Source organism: Lycium ferocissimum, chromosome 8, assembly GCF_029784015.1.
Source record: "Lycium ferocissimum isolate CSIRO_LF1 chromosome 8, AGI_CSIRO_Lferr_CH_V1, whole genome shotgun sequence".
Taxonomy (NCBI): Eukaryota; Viridiplantae; Streptophyta; class Magnoliopsida; order Solanales; family Solanaceae; genus Lycium; species Lycium ferocissimum.
In genome coordinates this window covers 39,079,905-39,098,896 of record NC_081349.1, presented here as the reverse complement: position 1 = coordinate 39,098,896, position 18,992 = coordinate 39,079,905, and the positions used below count along the sequence as shown (strand labels likewise).

At 34.8% G+C, this 18,992-nt stretch overlaps 3 protein-coding genes across 3 annotated transcripts; all 3 read right to left on the bottom strand.

Annotated features, from left to right (window-relative positions):
- Positions 1 to 814: 814 nt before the first annotated feature.
- Positions 815 to 1,438, bottom strand: LOC132066333 (uncharacterized). Its single transcript, XM_059459659.1, has one exon. The coding sequence runs from the start codon at positions 1,436 to 1,438 to the stop codon at positions 815 to 817; it is 624 nt and encodes a 207-aa protein (XP_059315642.1).
- Positions 1,439 to 1,449: 11 nt separating this feature from the next.
- On the bottom strand, positions 1,450 to 2,423 carry LOC132066332 (uncharacterized). Its single transcript, XM_059459658.1, has 3 exons — positions 2,184 to 2,423; positions 1,980 to 2,015; positions 1,450 to 1,914 (listed from the first exon to the last, which is right to left on the bottom strand). Exons 1-3 carry the CDS (start codon positions 2,421 to 2,423, stop codon positions 1,450 to 1,452), a joined length of 741 nt encoding a protein of 246 aa, XP_059315641.1.
- Positions 2,424 to 12,075: 9,652 nt separating this feature from the next.
- On the bottom strand, positions 12,076 to 14,562 carry LOC132068402 (peroxidase P7-like). Its single transcript, XM_059461975.1, has 4 exons — positions 14,301 to 14,562; positions 13,856 to 14,047; positions 13,458 to 13,623; positions 12,076 to 12,711 (listed from the first exon to the last, which is right to left on the bottom strand). Exons 1-4 carry the CDS (start codon positions 14,514 to 14,516, stop codon positions 12,317 to 12,319), a joined length of 969 nt encoding a protein of 322 aa, XP_059317958.1. The 5' UTR covers positions 14,517 to 14,562; the 3' UTR covers positions 12,076 to 12,316.
- Positions 14,563 to 18,992: the final 4,430 nt, after the last annotated feature.

The window sequence follows — 18,992 nt, the reverse complement described above, 5'->3', positions numbered from 1 at the left end:
CGTGTCTGATAAGTCAAATTAAGACACTTAAATTGGACGGAGGGAGTAACGTAAAATTTGCATAGCAACAATAATGGCTTAGTTAAAATTTGGTGAATATCGTCCACACAATTTGACCTGGTCTTTAGCTAACTAAACAGGAAAAGCCAGGACTGAGGACTGGTTCAAATATAAACAACGCAGAAAATTCTGGCTGCATGGGCTTTTTCGCAGCGTTAATTAATTATACTTTCTAGCTTGTCATTGTTTGGTCAATTTATCTTTTATTTTTTTTTCCAGTAATTTATCTTTTAATTGAATTTAAGTTTGGTGTATTGATAATGTATAGATTTTTTTACACTTTCGGGTAAAATTACCCTACAATAATAATTAACTTTTTATAGCAAATTTAATGTGATAGGGTGATAACCTGCTATGACCAATAAAATTGTCTTGATAATGTGAACTTGTGAAGTGCCCTCTCATATCAAGATAATTACCCGCCCATACCCACATTACTTTTGGTTCCTAGGAAAAATCAAAACTATTTACATGAGATGCCCCCAAAAATTATGACATGGTATGTAAATATACTGATATCGTATCATGGACAATGGCGGATCCAGGATTTGAAGGTCGTGGGTGCTCACTTCCTTAAACATAAGGTTGCTAGTAATCACATAGTATAAATATCTGAGTCACTCGAACACGGCAATAAGAAAAGTTAATGAAAAAACAACGGTTAATATTGTCATCACAAAAAGCAACTTCTAATCTCAAGTCACATGAGCTACTAAAAATGTTATCATTACAAAAAGACACATCTAGTCATAAGTCATAACTGTGCTCGATGACTTTTCATATGTTGAAAACGATGAATAATAGTATCATTGCTTACAGTTGCGAATATCTTACGCTCTACATAGCAAACTAAACAACCATTCAAAAATTCATCACCAATACTGTTACGAAGCTCATTTTTGATGTACTTCATGGAAGAGAAAGCCCGTTCCACAGACGCAGTAGCAACGGGAATGAGAGTCAACTTGATAAGCAAATAAACAAGTGGCCAGGTTTGATGCAAATTGGACTTAACCAACAATTTTGCAAGGTCACTAATTCCCTTCAAGTTGAAGAACCTCTTGTCAGAACCACGAACATAAACTATAAAACTATCAAGCTGACAACTGAGATCTCGAAGCTTGCTACTATCAAACTCATTCATATAACATTCGGCCAACCTCATTATCCTGTTCTTATCAAAATTTCCGAATGAATTAACTGGATTCAAACTAGCCATACCGAGAAGTAAGTCAGTACTCACAGCATCGAAACAATTCTTAAGCTTTTGAAGATGTAAATCAATAACAGCATAAAAAATATCAACGCGCAAATTATGAGAATATTTAATATCAAGATATCTACGCTTCGATCTTCCAGGAAAGTAGCTAGCGTCCATATTTGGAATCATTATTTCATATTTATCACAAAAGAAGAGACATCATCCATTAATAATTCGAATTCACTATCCCTCATTTTTTGTAATCTTTGCTTTGTAAGAGCGAGAAGTCCCATAGCATTGACAATATCTTGATCCATCCTTTGTAATGAGGAGCTCAACTCATTTGACATCATTAGAACTTTCCACATCAAGTGCAACATAAAAGCAAAATCAAATTCCTTAATCGTACTCACAAGACTTTTAGCAACAAGTCTGTCAGTATAATTAGGACACTCACGTCCAGTAAATTCAAGCACGTGAATGATTGATGGAAATAGGACAATAAGATTATCTAATGTTCTATAATGAGAACCCCAACGAGTATCACACGGTCGTTGAAGTCCACGTTCTTGATTTAATCCCTCGCTTGATGTCACTTCACCTAATATGAAAGCTCCTCTAACTTTTGAGCTTGATGTTCTCGAAGCAACTCTCTGCGCTTAAAAGATGCTCCAACAATATTTAACACATTAGTAACAATACAAAAAAAATCATCTACATTCGAATTCTTCTTTGCAAGAGCTACAAGTGTTAACTGCAATTGGTGAGCAAAACAATGAATGCAAAATTCTGATGGAGTCTCATTCAAAATCAAAGTCTTAAGGCCATTTAGCTCTCCCTGCATGTTGCTAGCTCCATCGTAACCTTGCCCATGTATTTATGATGGACTTAATGAGTGATCTGAAAGAAAAGAGTAGATTGCCTCCTTTAATGAACGAGCAGATGTATCACTAACATGAATAATACCGACAAATCGCTCTACTACTTCGCCTTCTTTGTTAACATATCTCAGAACAATTGCCATTTGCTCCTTGTGTGATATATCCTTTAATTCATCAACTAGTATCCCGAAATAATCCTCATCCAAGTCTTCAATGATGGCTTTGATTGTTTCTTTAGCACAAGAATCAACAATATCCTTTTGAATACTTGGAGAACACATCATTTCATTTTTTTGGGGCGTTTTCTAATATAATGCTTCCAACATCTTTACTAATATCTTCATACCATTGCAAAAGTTCAAGAAAGATACCTCTATTTGAATAATATTGACTCTCATTATGCCCACGGAATGATAATCCTAGTCTCAAGAGAAACCTTGTCACGTATTTGAAGCACTCGAAGCCACGTCGCGATTCACTTTGTCTTTTTCGAGTTTCTTGTCATAGGCGGTTTTGAATTATTTGTGATTGATTCATTAAATCAAGCATCCTATTAAAACACTTGTTGTGGATGCTATTTACCTCTCCAACATGAGCTCTAAACCTTTCAAGAGCCTTGTTCCAAGCTTTAAAGCCAACTTTTGTATAAGTTTCACTCGTATTTCCATTACTTTCATGTTCATTTTGGAACAAATAGCAACATAAACAATATGCAGCATCTTTTGATATACTGTACTCCAACCACTTACGACGACCCTTATACTAATTAGCATTAAACTGGTGCATTTCCTTCCCAAACTTAGTTTTAGAAAAATCATGAACCTCAGGTTGGCAAAGCCCTTTTTGAATATAATATCTCCTAACTTCATCACGTATATTAGGGTTATATTCTGCAATAGGCTTTCTAATTCTCGGATTAGCTTCAAAAGATTCTAAATTAACACCCGAAGGAAATGTTTCCCTTCGAATTTCTGGAGCCATGATTTCCCTTTGAATTTCTAGAGCTACAGATGAAGCAACAGATGGATAAGTAGAACTAGAACTTGGTTGCCCAATTTTCCATCTCGTGATATACTTACTCGATTCACAAAGATAATTCCTACAAAAACAAGATTCACATAATTCCTAAATCAGGTTATATACAAGGCACAGAAATACAGAGTATTTCTCTTTACCATATGAGAATCAATAATAAGGAAATATTACATGTGTGTTCTACTTTCTTCAAAATACCTTTACCAACAATACCAGTAGTCATTGAAGAATTCCGTTCTAAGTTACCAATTTAAAGTAGTAACATTTAAATTGGTAACTATGAGGAAACACAAGTCCAAAGAAAGAAAACAAGAAATTACCATTTACCAATCATAATATATAATATATTCATCAAATAATAGAAAAAGTTCCCCTAATCTGAATTTAAAGCATTATCAAATGGCAATAGCATTGAAAATTCCAAACCCAAAATTCTTTTTTTCAATATCTAACTTTAATCAAAATATCAAATCTTATTACCTTGCTTTTTGTATTTTGATTTTGAAATTGTTGAGATTTGGGAAGAAGAAGAAGAAGAAAGCTTGCTAGTTGTTGAGAAGCTTACTAGTTGTTGTCTTGTTGAGATTTGGTGAAGAGGAAGAAGGGTTGTGTAGAGAGAAAGCTGTAACCTTTTTGGGAAAGGAGATGTAAAAAGTAGAAATAGTAAATAAAAAACTCAAAGTCAAAATTAAAATATTAGAGTTTGAATAGGAAAAGTCAGATTTTTCAACGTTTTTTTTTATATAATTAATACAGTTTTTAAGGAACAAGTTTTAATGTGAAAAAATAAATAACCCACGGCGGGAATCGAACACGCGACCTGAGGGCTGAGGCTGTGTGGAATAGTAGGCAAATACCAAAGCACCCACCAACAGTTTTGTTCTTTGGGTGCTTATTAATAAACTGTACCTGTTTTTTCATATTTTCTATGTAAATAATACGAAGTTCATGTCGGCTCAATGGGTGCTCGAGCCCCCGGCACGGTCCACGTGGATCCGCCCCTGATCATGGAAGACTGCTTCAGTCATTCTCTTAGTCCCCCATGATACCATTATGATATATAAATATACTGAGATGGTATTATGGATGATCATGTTCATTTATTCAAAAAGACACACTTTTCTCGAAAAAAAACGTCTATGACACCATGTCTTATGTACATATACTGTGATGGTATCATGGAGGACTGTTTCAGTCCTTCAATGAGACACTCCCCAGGACCATATTGGTACTATCGTGGTATATAAATATACTGAGATGGTATCATGGAGGACTATTTCAGTCTTTCTGTTAGTCTTCCATGATACCATCGTGATATATAAATATATGGTGATGATATCAAAGAGGTGTTATGATTTTTTGGAGAGAGATGCAAGCAACAAGGTAGGTAATATGAATGAAAAACTGTCTCATATAAATTTTATTAATTATAAGCCTTTATATAGGCATATGAATAGAGTAGTAGACTCCTCCTACAACAAAAGTATTAGACTCTTACTAAAACTAAAAAGCTAAACATTATACTAAATCAATTATTAGACTTCTCCTACAACTAAACAACTAATTATACTTGAAAACTGTAGCAATAATAGATGCAAAATCCAACACTCCTCCTTGCTTCTGTTGCTGCAATCTAGAAAAGTTGCTCCTCCTTAATTTCGACTCTGGCAATATGTGTTTGTGGATTTCTTTATGAGTATTTGAACTTGCACACATCGCTAACATGAGTCTTTATTCTTCTTGAACTCAATTTTCTTGCATTTTTTCATCACATGCTTCAAGTATTTCTCCATAACAATTTTTCTGTAACGTCGATTGAAAGTAATTGTGCAACTTTTATTTTCAAACGGTGTAAAGTTTCTTAACTTCATCTTCACTGATCAAATATGATAATTTTCACCCGTGAAGGTTTGTGAGACATTCAAAGAGAGACTATTGCTTGTCATGGTTGAAAAAATAAGGTTAAAGATAGTATGAATTAAAAATTAATTTAAATTGGTAATGGTTGAAAATAGCCCAGAGCTTTAAAAAGAAGCACGGGTTGAAATGGGTTGAAAATAGCCCTGAGCGTTAAAAATAAACACGGGTTAAAATAGGTTGAAAATAGCCTGAGCGTTAAAAATAAGCACGAGTTATAATTGGTTGAAAATAGGTATGGGTTAAAAGTTGTCAAAAGTTTTTCAATGAATGCACAGACCCATTGAGATCAATAAAGGCGCTGATAGCACTGTTATGATTGTTTGGAGGGAGATGCAAGCAATAAGGTAGAAAATATTAATGAAAAACTGTCTCATATAAATTTTATTAATTATAAACCTTTATATAGGCTTCGGCAATTATGGCCGGACCTTTTAACAGGGGAAAACAGTATATTTTACAATCTTTGGTTTTAAGTCTTATGATATTACTAAGTGTAATTATGGTGCAGAAACATGGTATGAGTGGGTGGAGCGTAGCAGGAATTTAATGAGAAGAGTTAAAGTTAGTCTTACCGTCCTGAAATGGTTGGTGTCGATATTTGTTGAAGCTTCAAAGAAACAGGGGAAGGTGGTTAGAAGATGGAATTTGAAGAACCATTTCTCAGAATTCTTCTGTACTCTTAAATACAATGGGAGTGGAAGATACATCGGCTTTGTCGCTATACAAGGACAGAGCAAATCAGTCATCATTACACCGGAAACAACATACAGAGGAGGATGGGGAAGCACAGCCCACAACATAGCAGAGTTTACATATGGACCAGTCAAAGAGATGGAACCACAGAGACCCGTTACGAAGCAGCTAGACATTTCCTTCAAAGAAGCTTGTACCAACAATAGATGGATGACAGATACAATGAAGAAGGCACAGATACACTCTAAAAGTAATAGCATAACGATTTCCGGAGATGCTTCAACTTTGGAGAGAGATCTACTGAATAGGTGTATTGTCGGAAGGTTCTAGCTCCCATTACAAGAGTGTCCAACTCTTAACGATGTCAGAAGGTAGGCTTGCAACACCTGGAAGACAACTTTTGGGGTTAATGTTTACGCCATGAATGATGGTCACTTTCTTTTTGAACTCCCATCAAGGAAGGTGGCAGAACATATTTTGACAGGGGAGTGGGTCTGGAAGCGTATGAAGCTGACACTCGAATGGTGGAAACCAACGACGGGATCTTTGGGCGGAAGAAATTGAAAGAAACTGGGTATGGATCAAACTATTAGGGCTTCCTCTAAGCCTATGGTCATAAAAATTCTTCAAGCAAATTGGAGATAATTGTAGAGGTTATATCGAGACGGAGGAGGAGACTTCCCTTAAGAACCACCTTTATTGGGCTCGAATTAAGGTGGAAGGTAGTGGGAGGAAGCTTCCGAGAGAGATAGAGGTATCTAGTGATGGATTTGCATACAAAATTGCGATCTGCGTTGAAACTCCGGTGACTGTCAGAAATGAAGAAGAGAGGAGAGAGGGTGAAGGCTTTAAACTAGTGGATAAAGAAGGACAGGAGTCCAATTTGGTGAAAGAGTCAGTGTATATAAAGAAAGGTCATGTGGGGTCATCTAAAGAAGGGAGGAGAGAGGGTGAAGGCTTTAATCTAGTGGATAAAGAAGTACAGGAGTCCAATTTGGTGAAAGATTCAGTGTACTTAAAAAAAAGGTCATGTGGGGTCATCTAAAGAAGGGGAAATTTCAAATTGGAGGGCATGTGTCTCAGAGGGGAAAGAGAAAGGGCCACTAGAAGCTGTAGTGGGCCAGATTAAAATGTTATGCCAAGTGGGCCGGAGATTGACTGATCCAATAGTGATTAATCAACAGTTATTAATTTCTAAAGCCCAAATGAAGGATGCAGTGAACATAAAAATACAAGCAAATATGTTCAACCTCAACATGCACAACATGATCGTAAATCTGGGGAATCAAGCAGAGGGAGAAGAATACCAAAACACTCAAATTACACAGTTCAGGGGAAACACATCCATGGGAAAAGAATCATACATCGAAACAGGGGAATTGGGGAACATACAACCAAGGATACAAGAAGAGACCACAAACTATATTGAAGAGAATGTTGTTCCATTGGGAATCCAATTTCCAGCAATAGAAACAGGGCAAGTCATCAAACCCTCAGAATGGATCAAACAACATATTATGAAGCTAAGCACTGAATTTGGGGATAGTTTTAAAGGGTGTGAAAAGAAGGCTGAAGAGTTATTTACGAAGATAGAGACGATGTAATAAACGGATGAACATGGGGAAGGCTGGTAAAGTAAAGAAAAAGGGATGAATCAGGCGAAGGGATTAGAATTAGACACAAAGTTTATGAGTAATGGAACAAGAAGCAAGAGGGGATATTTGGCCATTAAAGATCCATGAATTTAAACATAGTTTCATGGAATGTTAGGGGTTTGAATTGTGGTAAGAAAAGAACTAGAATCACGAGCATAGTATAGACTTGGAAAGTTGATGTGATCTGCTTTTAGGAAACTAAGGTGGAGGGGGATATCATAAACATAGTCAAAGAAGTATGGGGGGATAGATGGGTGGATTATGTGCAATTGGAAGCTAGTGGGACTAGGGGAGGCATTGTTACAATGTGGGATAAAAGGGTATGGGAAGGAGCGTTGAGCAGTGTAGGGGCTTACTCAGTATCTTGTAACTTCTCTGGGAAAAATCAGGAATTTAATTGGCACATGACAGGAGTATATGCACCAAATGGTAGAGTAGAAAGGGAATAAACTTGGTGGGAAATAGGAGTAGCAAGGGGACTATGCACTGGTCCTTGGGTCCTATGTGGTGATTTTAACACTGTCAGACATCCTTCAAAAAAGAAAAATTGTAATAGAATCGGCGGGGCTATGACCGATTTTTACGAGTTCCCGAGGACATGGAGTTGGTTGATCGGAGCCGACGGGGGGAAGTACACTTGGAAAAAGGAGATAGATACACAATAGGCCGCAAGATTGGACGAGAATCTTATTTTACGAAGAATGGGACACAAAATTCGGGAAGATCAAACGATCTATCCTGCACGAGTAACATCGATCACTCACATTTGATACTATAATATGGAGACTAGGAAGCATCAATATCATACTTCAAGTTTGAAAAGGCGGTAGGCCGAATACGAGGAGGGGTTTAATGAAAGAGTCAAAAACTGGTGGGATTCTTTCAATTACAGCGGAAAACCAGATTTCATCTTGGTGGCTAAGTTAAAAGCTTTAAAGAGGAAGCTTAAGGAGTGGAGGAAGACTACTCATGGTAATTTGGGGTTGCAAAAACAAAATGTCTTTGAGGCAATTAGCTGAGCTTGAAGAGATTCAAGAAAACAGAACTTTAGAGGAAAGTGAGTTAGCATCCAGATTAGCTCTCACTATGGAATTTGAAGACATAGCAAAGCATGAAGAAATAGCATGGAGGCAGAGGTCCAGAGCCTTATGGCTAAAAGAAGGGGATAGGAATATAACATTTTTCCACAAAACAGCAAATGCACACAGAAGATTTAATTCTATTGAAAAATTAAAAGTTATAGGGGAGATAACCACTGAACCAGAAGAGGTGAAAGAGGAGATTGTAGCTTACTATGAGAAGGTATACACAGAGACAGAAGGATGGAGAACTCAATTAGACATGAGGAATTGTCCAAGAATTGGAGAAGAAGACAATGCCATGCGATGGCACCATTTAAACCACGAAAATTACGGAAAGTATCGAAAGCATGTGCGGGGATAAAGCCCGGGTCCGGATGGTTATTCTATGGCTTTTTTCGATCGATCTTTGGGAGATCATCAAAGCGATTTAGTTCTTTGGAATTGAGAACTTCTATGAGGAAGGAGTGTTTAAAAGGAGCATAAATGCTACTTTTGTGGCATTGATCCTTAAGAAAGTGGGTGCGGTGGAGCTAAATGATTTCATACCAATTAGCTTGATTTGGGGGGGTGGGGGTGGGGTGGGGTGGGGTGGGGTTACAAGATCATTATAAAGTTGTTGGCAAAAAGATTGAAAAAAGTCATGCACAGGCTGGTGGACAGACAACAAATGGCTTTCATTAAACGCAGAAAAATAATGGATGCATTACTGATAGCAAATGAATGTGTAGATTCCAAACAGAGAAGTTAGAAGCCAGGCATTTTATGCAAGCTTGATAGACAGAAAGCTTATGATCACCTAAACTGGGACTATCTAGTGAACATGCTTCAGAAGATGGGATTTGGAACGAGGTGGATTAGATGGATCAAGCAATGTATCAGTAGTGTAAAATTCTCGGTTCGATCGATAGAAGTCTCTTTGGTTTTTTTCCTCTCGGAGGGGACTGAGACAAGGGGGATCTTTTATCCCCTTTCTCTTCATCTTGGCAATGGAAGGGATGAGTAATTTGATTCACACAACAAAGGAGAGGGTTGGATAAGGGGTTTCTAGGTGGAAAATAGGGCGGGAAATAATTTAGAGATAACCCATCGGTATGCGATGATACCTTAGTATTACGTGAAGCAATGGAAGAACACATGCTAATTCTAAGGGCCATTTTCCTTATTTTTGAAGCTATATCAGGACTACATATTAACTAGGGGAAGAGCTTTGTATATCCAATCAATGATGTAACAGAGTTAGAGTCTTTAGTAGAGAAGTTGGGAGGCAGGGTGGGGCGCCAACAACATATTTGGGCATGCCTGCGGGAGCAAAAAGCAAGTCTAAAGGTATATGGAATGGGGTGATAGAAAAATATGACAAAAAGCTGATAAACTAGAAGAGTCAATACCAGTCTTTGGGGGGAAGATTGACACTGGTTAATAGTGTACTATATGCTCTCCCATCCTATATAATGTCTATGTTTCCTATACCAGTGAATGTGGTTAAAAGGATAGATACTTTAAGGAGAAACTTTTTCTGGCAAGGTAATGAAGCCAAGAAGAAGTTCCATCCAGTTAAGTGGGAGGAGTTGACAATCAACAAGGAAGTAGGAGGGGTGGGAATCAGAGACATGAGCAGACAGAACAAAAGCTTGTTGATGAAATGGTTGTGGTAATTTGCAACAACTGACAACTCACTTTGGAAAGAAGTGGTCACTGCAAAGTATGGGATGGAGGATAAGTGGATGACTGAAGTGGTAACTACCCCTTATGGTTGCAGTTTGTGGAGATCTATGAGAAATCTATAGCCTTTAGTTTTGGCTAGAGCAAGATTTAAAGTTGGGAATGGTTTGAAGGTGTCCTTTTGGGATAACAGTTGGTGTGACCAAGAACCTTTAAAGCAAATGTACCTAGATCTTTACACCTTATGCCAACTTCAACAAGCCACAATTGCCGAAATATGGACAGGACAAGGATGGAATCTACACCTAAGAAAGAATCTGAATGATTGGGAGATGCCAAGGATAGCAGCTTTTTACAACACAGTAGCACATTTCAACAATTTAATAGGTGATAGGGATACTTTGGAATGGAAAGCTGATAGTAAAGGGAATTTTACTATTAAATCTGCATACAGAGACTTGTGCTCAACAACAAATCAAGAGGCAAGATGGCCTTGGAGGATGATATGGAAAACCAAAATACTTTACAAGGTAAATTGTTTTTCCTGGCTTTTGGCAAAAGAAGCGATCTTTGACTACGAGAACCCGAACAAAAGAGGATTTCACTTATGCTCTAGATTTTACTTATGTGGGGAACAAGCGAGATATTCAACCATCTTTTTTGCATTGCAAAGTGACGGACCGGTTGTGGGCGCTTCTTTCTCAAGATGAAAAAAATCAAGCGGGTGAAAGCAGTGAATTATAAAAGAAGTAATGAAGTGTTGGAACGAGAGAGATGGTAATGCGGCAAAGAAGGAGGAGAGATGGAAGATTGTCCCGACAAGCATATGTTGGACGGTTTGAAAGGAGAGAAATCGAGAGATGTTTTGAAGATAAGCGAGCAAACATGCGAGAAAATGAAGATGAATTGTTTAGCTATTTACTATTTTTGGTGTAAACAGGAAATGTTAGATCAAACAGCAGATCTTTTAACAGTTATTGACTGGTTGTAATTTAGTGGAAATAGGAAGGCAATGTAAGATGTAATACTTTTGAAGGGGGTCTACACATTTGGATGTAGTTATACCTGTGGATATATAGATTAATTGTTACCATTCTAAAAAAAAAACCTTTATATAGGCATATAAATAGAGTAGTAGACTCCTCCTACATTAGACTCTCATTAAAACTAAAAAGTTGAATATTATACTAAGAGCCTGTTTGGATGGGCTTAAAAAAAGCAGCTTATAAGCTGAAAACAGCTTATAAGCCAAAAAAAAAATAAGTTAGGGTAGTCCAACTTATTTTTTTTGGCTTATAAAAATGTTTTATTTATAACCGCTTTAGATGAGCTAAGCCAAATGGGCTAATTAATTTTTGAGCTTATTTTAAGCACAAAATGGCTTTAAGCTGGCCAGCCAAACACTCAAAAAAGCTGAAAACAGCTTATAGGCAACTTATAAGCCAATCCAAACGGGCTCTAAATCAACTATTAAACTTCTCTTACAACTAAACAACTAATTATTCTTGAAAATCAGCAGTAACATATGCAAAATCCAACAAGAGGAAGGGGTTTGGGCAAGGGAGCATGTCGGGTAAATATTTTCGGCCTGCTGGGGTAGAAGCAAAATTATTTTAGAAGGGGCATGAGGCGGGTAAATATTTTATATTTTAGGGGTAATTGGTGATGTTTTCCCAATTTTATATATAACTTAAATCTTTCTTTTTTCAATTTCTTATACTTTGACCCGTCTTGTAGTTTTCAGTATTTCACCACTTTAATATAGTAAAGTACTAAGCAACGGAGCCATAAGAAAACTTCCAAGATATTTTCACCACCGTAACAAAGTAGTAGTAAGTCATATTCCCAAAACCTTCCCACTCCCCACCTAATTAGATTTTAATCAATTTCTTAATGATATTCCAGGATGTTTAATTAATTCATAATATTCCAATAATGATACAAATACAGTGCTTTACACTAGAAGACAAAAAAAAAACTGGTGCTTTGAAACTTTAACAGGGTCACATACATTGAGCCTGCATTAACAAATAAAACTTTATAGAAAAGTTAAAAAATTAAAAACAAACGTGTCAAAGTTGACATTTTTCACACTTACACACACAATTTATTAATACTAATCAACACTTAATTTCTCCTACGACAATTCTTCCTAATCTCTCCATTAGAACCAGTAAGTGGACGATTATCACCCATCTTAATCATAGCAGTAACAAAATCAGAGCTGAAACTGCTAGGATTATTACTATAAGACGTCACAATCGAATCAGCTGATCCACCATTAAAGAGTTGTTGATCAGAATGAAGTAGACCTTTTTTGTTCACAAGGTTCTTGAAATAATTGTTGTCGAATTTTGTAGGTGTTTGGAGATCGAGTGGTGCTAAGTTGTTGTCACCTGAGCCTGAGTTTCTTGGGCAGTTGTTTTGTCTTGTTTTTGCAAATGATGCGTCTAAGTTGTTGGTCTCGTTGTATATACGTGACCTGAAACTCGTGCATCTTGCTTGTCCAATTGTGTGAGCACCTGTTAAACACAAATATATCCACAATTAAATTTTATGAATTTCCTCTGTTTTTGGAGGTGGGGTAAGATATATCCACAATATAATTTTATGAATTTCCTCTGTTTTTGGAGCTGGGATATTGGTCTTAAGGGGATATTTCTGATTTGTAATTACCTGTTTGATCTTTGATGCCATAATTAGTGAGTTGGGATGAACATTCTTTAATAGAAGTTATATGTATCCATAGTAAATACTAATTGGTTAAACCTACAAAGAAGTACGGTGGAATAGATGAGATCTTCCCCTCCTCCTCAACTAAAGATTTCGATTTTGAGATTTTGGACCGGTGATTCTCTTGGTTGGGACTTGGGGAGTATTCCCCTAATGGGACTATACATGACATGAATTCAAATTAGTTGAGCTAATATGTATCATATACCGGAGCGTCACACGAAAAAAAAAAAACTGCATAAAACCTTAAAAATAGGCACTTAATAATAACAGTTAATTCTTTTGGATTGTGGGTATGTTTTTTAAGGAGGGGAATTACTATAAACCAAGGTTCAAATCTCATCAGAGACAAAAGATGTTAGGCGATTTATTTCTGCATGTCTAATAAGTCTTGTTGTGCAGAGTAACACAATATATATAGTGATGGGAGGTAACAAAGTACGAGATGGACTAGTTGGGTACGCGTAAACTGGTTCAAACACAACCGTCATCTATTAAAATAAAAAGGAGGGCAGTTATAGGGAAAAGCACAAACCAGATAAGGCAACCATATCCTTGGTGGAAAGGCCAACAGAACTGAAACTAGAGATGAGTCGATTAAGGTTAGAAGTAGGAGGAGGAATGCTGCTGTTGGCAGCACCTTGGCTTGCTGTTCTAGCATCTCTTCTGCCCAATTTTACATTCCAATTAGGCCCTCCAAGCTGCATAAATACAACATGAGTCACAAAAATACTCATACGAACATAAACTTAAAATGCAGTTGTTTTACTTGAAAAAGTCCGAATAACGTATATTAGGACCTATGTTGCTCGGCCTCTTTCAAAATATGATCGGATATGTGTAGAATTCTCCAAAAGCTATGTATTTTTTGAAGAACCGGCATGGGTGCGACAATATTCTTGTATGATCCGAGTAACATAGATTAGGACTTACAGTGACAACAGAGTCCCGAGCAGAGACAGCCAATATATCAGCACAAGAAACGACACCAGGGCAGACTTTCTCTACAGCAGATTTGATGTTGTCAATGACTTCAAATCCTCTAGCAGAATTCACATTTGGAGCAGCCCTTTTTTCTCCAGTGAAGCTCGATGTGTCATCAAGGAGCAATGATCCATCACATCCCTGAAGTAAATTCATATCGTGACAAATTGAAGTTATTGAGCAATAAAGACAACAACCAAAAAAGAAAAAGGTAAGAATCTGAATAAACAAGAGCATTTTTTTAAAAGTACATACGTATTTGTGAAACAAAAGGAAGTTTCACACAATTAGTGTCAGTTACGTGAGACAGATAATAAAGTTTTTTGTTTTATTTTATATGTTGTTTATATAAAATGACGAAGACAGAGGAATATGAAAATGGTAGGAATATTACATTGACGAAGCAATCATGGAAGAACAGGCGAAGAAGAGAAGCACCCATTCTTGTTTCCTTGTTAATAGCTGACTGCACTGTTGATTTCACTGTTTGATAAAGCTTAGGACAGGATTTTGAGTAAAAATTAGTTGAAAGTTGAGCTGAGGAACTTCCAATTAGTAAGCTCACTAGCATAAACAAAACAACAATAGCATTAATCTTTAAAGAAGCCATCACAAAAGCTGACTAATTAATTTAGAGGGGCCAATAAAAAATAGAGAAGATAAAGAAGTGTGTTATGCACAGTTTATTGAGAAGTGTTAAGTATTTATAGGGAATTTTTGTGGACTATAGGCAAAAGCATTCTCAAGGTAATTGCTTTCGGCAGGTTACCTAACACGAAGACTGAATTTGCATGGCATTCTAAGTTTGAAAAGAATAATTAATGCAAGGACACTAATTAGTTATATGACTTTAAGTTCGATGTATTGATAAAGGTAATTGCCAGTGGCTTTGTATTACTACGCATGTCTCTTCGTCCTAATTTATGTAACGTGACACGAAGTTTAATAAAGAAATAAAGACGTACGAAATTTTTGATCTAAAGAAAACTATAAAAATTTATGTGCCAATAAATCATCTCATCAAGAATAAAATGGAAATTTCAATAAAAGATTATTTTGAAATATAAAGATACGTCATTCTTTTTTGGATAGATTGAAAAAAAGAATATTATATATTGGGATAGAGGGGTAGTATTTGTTGCTAACATGGAATATATGGTAATTACATTACATGCATGCTATAACAAGTTAAATTTAAATTATGATGATAGTATAAAAATATCATCATATTGTTGGTGTAAAAATAACTTAAATCCTAGTTATATATTGGTCAGTGTGAAATTTTTTATAGCATCAATGGAATTTAACTCATTATAACAAGTTATTACTCAATTTTGCAAGTAATTATATCAGACTGACTTTGAACATCGTCCAGCTACCAATTGTTGTAAGTCTGACTTAATTTGATATTGAGAATGTTCTTTACGATATCAGCGCCCAAGACATAAATTGTTAGGTGAATAAAGATTGATTGATTTCTTGATACTTAAATGGTAAAATTAAATAACACCAGATCGGGGCATTGCCTTATATGTTTAGACATTTTGAGAGTTAAATATGTAAATTAGTCAAAGGAAGGGACCCAAATAAACAGAATAATCTTATGATTCGGTGAAGACAAGAACGACACTTAAAGGGAATAAGGTAAAAAGTAGACTTTTGCGACATCCCACGTTGTGTTTTTGAATGGTTACAGTAGCTAGATTACAACTGTCGACCACAAAAAAAAAAAAAAAAAAAAAAAAAAAGAAATCCTTGTTTAGACCCAAAAAAAAAAAAAAAAAAAAAAAAAAAAAAAAAAATTGTATTTGTAAACTAATTAAAAATTTTCTTCTTTTGTAAAGAAAACAAATAAGGAACTGACAAGAAAGAGCAAATTTTTATCGGAGAAGGTTGAAGATAATGTTACAGAATTTAAGTTATATACGCTACATCCATGTAGGAAATGATTCTTTACATGATTAATATAATTCAACCGACTATGATGGATTTAGTTATTATTTTTATGAAATTATAAATTATTATTTATCATAAAAATTTGTTTATAATTTCCTCGTAAATGAAATGATTTTCTTAATTGTCAGTACATACCCTTACGTTTAGTTATTTTATCTTTGAATACAATTAGGAGCAATTACATTGATAAATGCTTATTCACACTTGGTATTTATGACAAATTGTATTAATTTAGCTTACTAATATAAGTCATAAATTAAGGTGAGAATATACACAATCAAGTCTCTTATATACACAAAGAATGAATTTGCATGACATTCTAAGTTTGAAAAGAATAATTAAAGCAAGCGCACCAATAGTTATACTATGAGTTTAAGTTCTAAGTTTGAATAATTACCACCATGAGTTTAAGTTCAATGTACCGACTGTGTACTAAACATAATTAGGTCATTGAAAATGTAATTATCGATAACTTCATTAGATAGTTGTATTCATTGGTAACCTAGAATAAATAGTGAGAGGCCTGCTATAACATCATAAATATTTACGGTAATCACTACCATAAAAAAAAAAAAAAAAAAAAAAAAAAAAAAAGGAATAAGATGGACAACTTATGTTCCTAAACAACAAAACTCCGTCTACTAATTTTATTTAATAGCGGATTAGCGACTGATTATTATTACAAAATTCTTTTAGCTAGCGATAGATTAGCAACAAATTTCATAATTAATTCATGCTATTGTAGTAGATAGTGTTAAAAAAATATTGTACTGTCAGCAGAGTATATAACTTAATTACATCCTAGTTATATATATTGGTGACTGTGAAGAATCTTTATAATATCAATGAAATTTAAGTGGTTATAGCAAGTTATTACTCTATTTCACATGCAATTATATTAGGCTGGATAATGAAATTGAGCTGCCAATTATTAGAAGTCAGCTAAATTTGATAGTGAGAGTACAATATCAGTGCGCAGGACAATTTAGGTGAACTGAAAATTGATTGATATTAAAATTTAAATACATGTAATTTGTCAAGGAAGGGACCCAAATAAACACAGTAATCTTATCATTTGGTGAAGACCCAGTGGCGGAACTAGAATTTTTATTAAGGGGTGTCAAAATATAATTAAGTAAATATATAAAGAGATTAAGGAGGTTCAAGACATAGTATATATATACGGAGTACATAAAAAAGTTATTTTTACGTGTCTATACAATGTAATTTTTCAACGAAGAGGTAGCGGACCGTCGGTGACACCAAAGACACTACTTAAAGGGAATAAAGTTGCCTAAAGTAGACTTTTGCGACATCTCACGTAGGAGCAGATTAATCATTGACTCGTGTTTTGCATGGTTAAAGTAATTAGACAACTGTCGAAGAATCCTTGTCCAGACAAAAAAAAGGTTGAAGATAACGTCAGAGAATTTAAGTTATATAGTAGGAGTACATGATATCTTGCATAATCAATGTACGTAATTTAACCTATTATAATTGACTTAATTATTATTTTTATCAGGTTACAAAATATTATTTATTATAAAGATTCAATTTTATTTACCTTATTCATAACGTGATTTATAAATATATTTATAATATCGGTGCATATACTTTAAAATTCAGTTCTTTTACATAAATTCAGAGTCGGTGTTGGGATTTATAGTTATGAGCTCTAGATTTGGTTACTGTGTTTTTAATACATTATTTATATTAAGTAGATTTCAACACAAATATAGGGTATGCGTCAATATTATTGGGTTCTGCTGAACCCGTAAACCTATTAGCTCAGCCCTTGTTTACCTTAAGAAGATACAATTGTATTGTTCCTGCTGATAATTACTTTTGACTAATTGAATGACAAAACTATGTCCAAATTCCGGGCTCTGACTAGTATATAGTAGAAGTAGCTTTTTAAAGTGGATTGAAATTTCCAGGAAATTGAAGTTCTACATCTTTTTCTTCCATAATAATTAGGCAGCCTTTTTTGTGTCACAAGTAAAATAAAGTTTCAAGAATCTTTAGCTTTTGAGTAATATTATGTTCTAGCTTACAAAGAATATATCATATATTTGTACATTCACATTGGAAGCCTCTAATAATTTTAATTAAGACACTGTATAATTAAATATATTTGATTTGTTTTGAATAAAGCCTCGCGAAATGATGTTACATTTACCTTAATAGAGCAATTATCACCCTATTTGTTTGCTTAATGTCAGGAAATAATAGAAAAAGCAGGGCCAATTTACCAAATTTTATAATTATTTTAGCTAGGGAAGGTCAGCATTTTCGGCAGGATTCTCTATTACGCAAGCGCAGCTAAAGAGTCAAAAGAAAGTGAAAGACTGATCGATTAGTCAATTAGAAAATTAATTTACTTTACCAACTTTTTTTGCTGTATGTTTACTTTCTCAGAAGCCTACAATTGACTTAGTTCTCTTGGCTTTAAAATATAAAATAAAAAGCACCAGAAATTAAATAACAATTTTCTTTTCTTAAGTCACACATCTTAATCAATTAGTTATGACCTTTCATGTCGCTAATCTCAATCAGAGAGATACTTGTAATAGAAGAATATAAGACTAAATATCAAATAGAAAGTTCGATCTATTAAGAAAAGCACAAATGGTTCTAGAACTAATTAGGCATATGGAAATACTTGATCAACCAGACACTGATCAATTCAATTTTGACGTAGAGCTTTTGCCTTAATTTTACTTTCCAATTTATTTTTACAAAATCTGAAAAGAGAAACTTGTTTTAAGAAATATGTTTAAACGGCAATCGCAGGTAATTCTTTACACATATATTAATTGGTAATCTTAGAAGAAGAGATGTACTCCTTTATGAAAGGTCAAACTATAATGGTGTAAGAAATCATTTATACGACCGGTTCATATAACTTGATCCTACTTAATTAACAACAAAAAATTTGTGTTAGCTCTATTTTATTACTCCCTCAATCCCAATTTAATTAAGTATATTATTTTGACTAAGCAGGTAATTTAATAAATAAAGAGACACTTTTTAATTTTTAGTGTATTATTTTGACTAAACACGTAATTTAATAAATAAAGAGACACTTTTTTTTTTAATTTTGTACTCCCTCCGATTCAAAAAGAGCGTT

Bases quoted from the DNA above. Each gene is read 5' to 3' on its own strand.
- LOC132066333 (XM_059459659.1), bottom strand. From the start codon at position 1,438: ATGGACGCTAGCTACTTTCCTGGAAGATCGAAGCGTAGATATCTTGAT.
- LOC132066332 (XM_059459658.1), bottom strand. From the start codon at position 2,423: ATGTGTTCTCCAAGTATTCAAAAGGATATTGTTGATTCTTGTGCTAAA. The intron at 2,016-2,183 runs GCAATCTACTCT...CACCAATTGCAG, and splicing joins CTGCTCGTTCATTAAAGGAG to TTAACACTTGTAGCTCTTGC. The intron at 1,915-1,979 runs GTAGATGATTTT...TTTTAAGCGCAG, and splicing joins TTGCAAAGAAGAATTCGAAT to AGAGTTGCTTCGAGAACATC.
- LOC132068402 (XM_059461975.1), bottom strand. From the start codon at position 14,516: ATGGCTTCTTTAAAGATTAATGCTATTGTTGTTTTGTTTATGCTAGTG. The intron at 14,048-14,300 runs GTAATATTCCTA...AATTTACTTCAG, and splicing joins TCCATGATTGCTTCGTCAAT to GGATGTGATGGATCATTGCT. The intron at 12,712-13,457 runs GTTTGTGCTTTT...TGTGTTTAACAG, and splicing joins GGATATGGTTGCCTTATCTG to GTGCTCACACAATTGGACAA.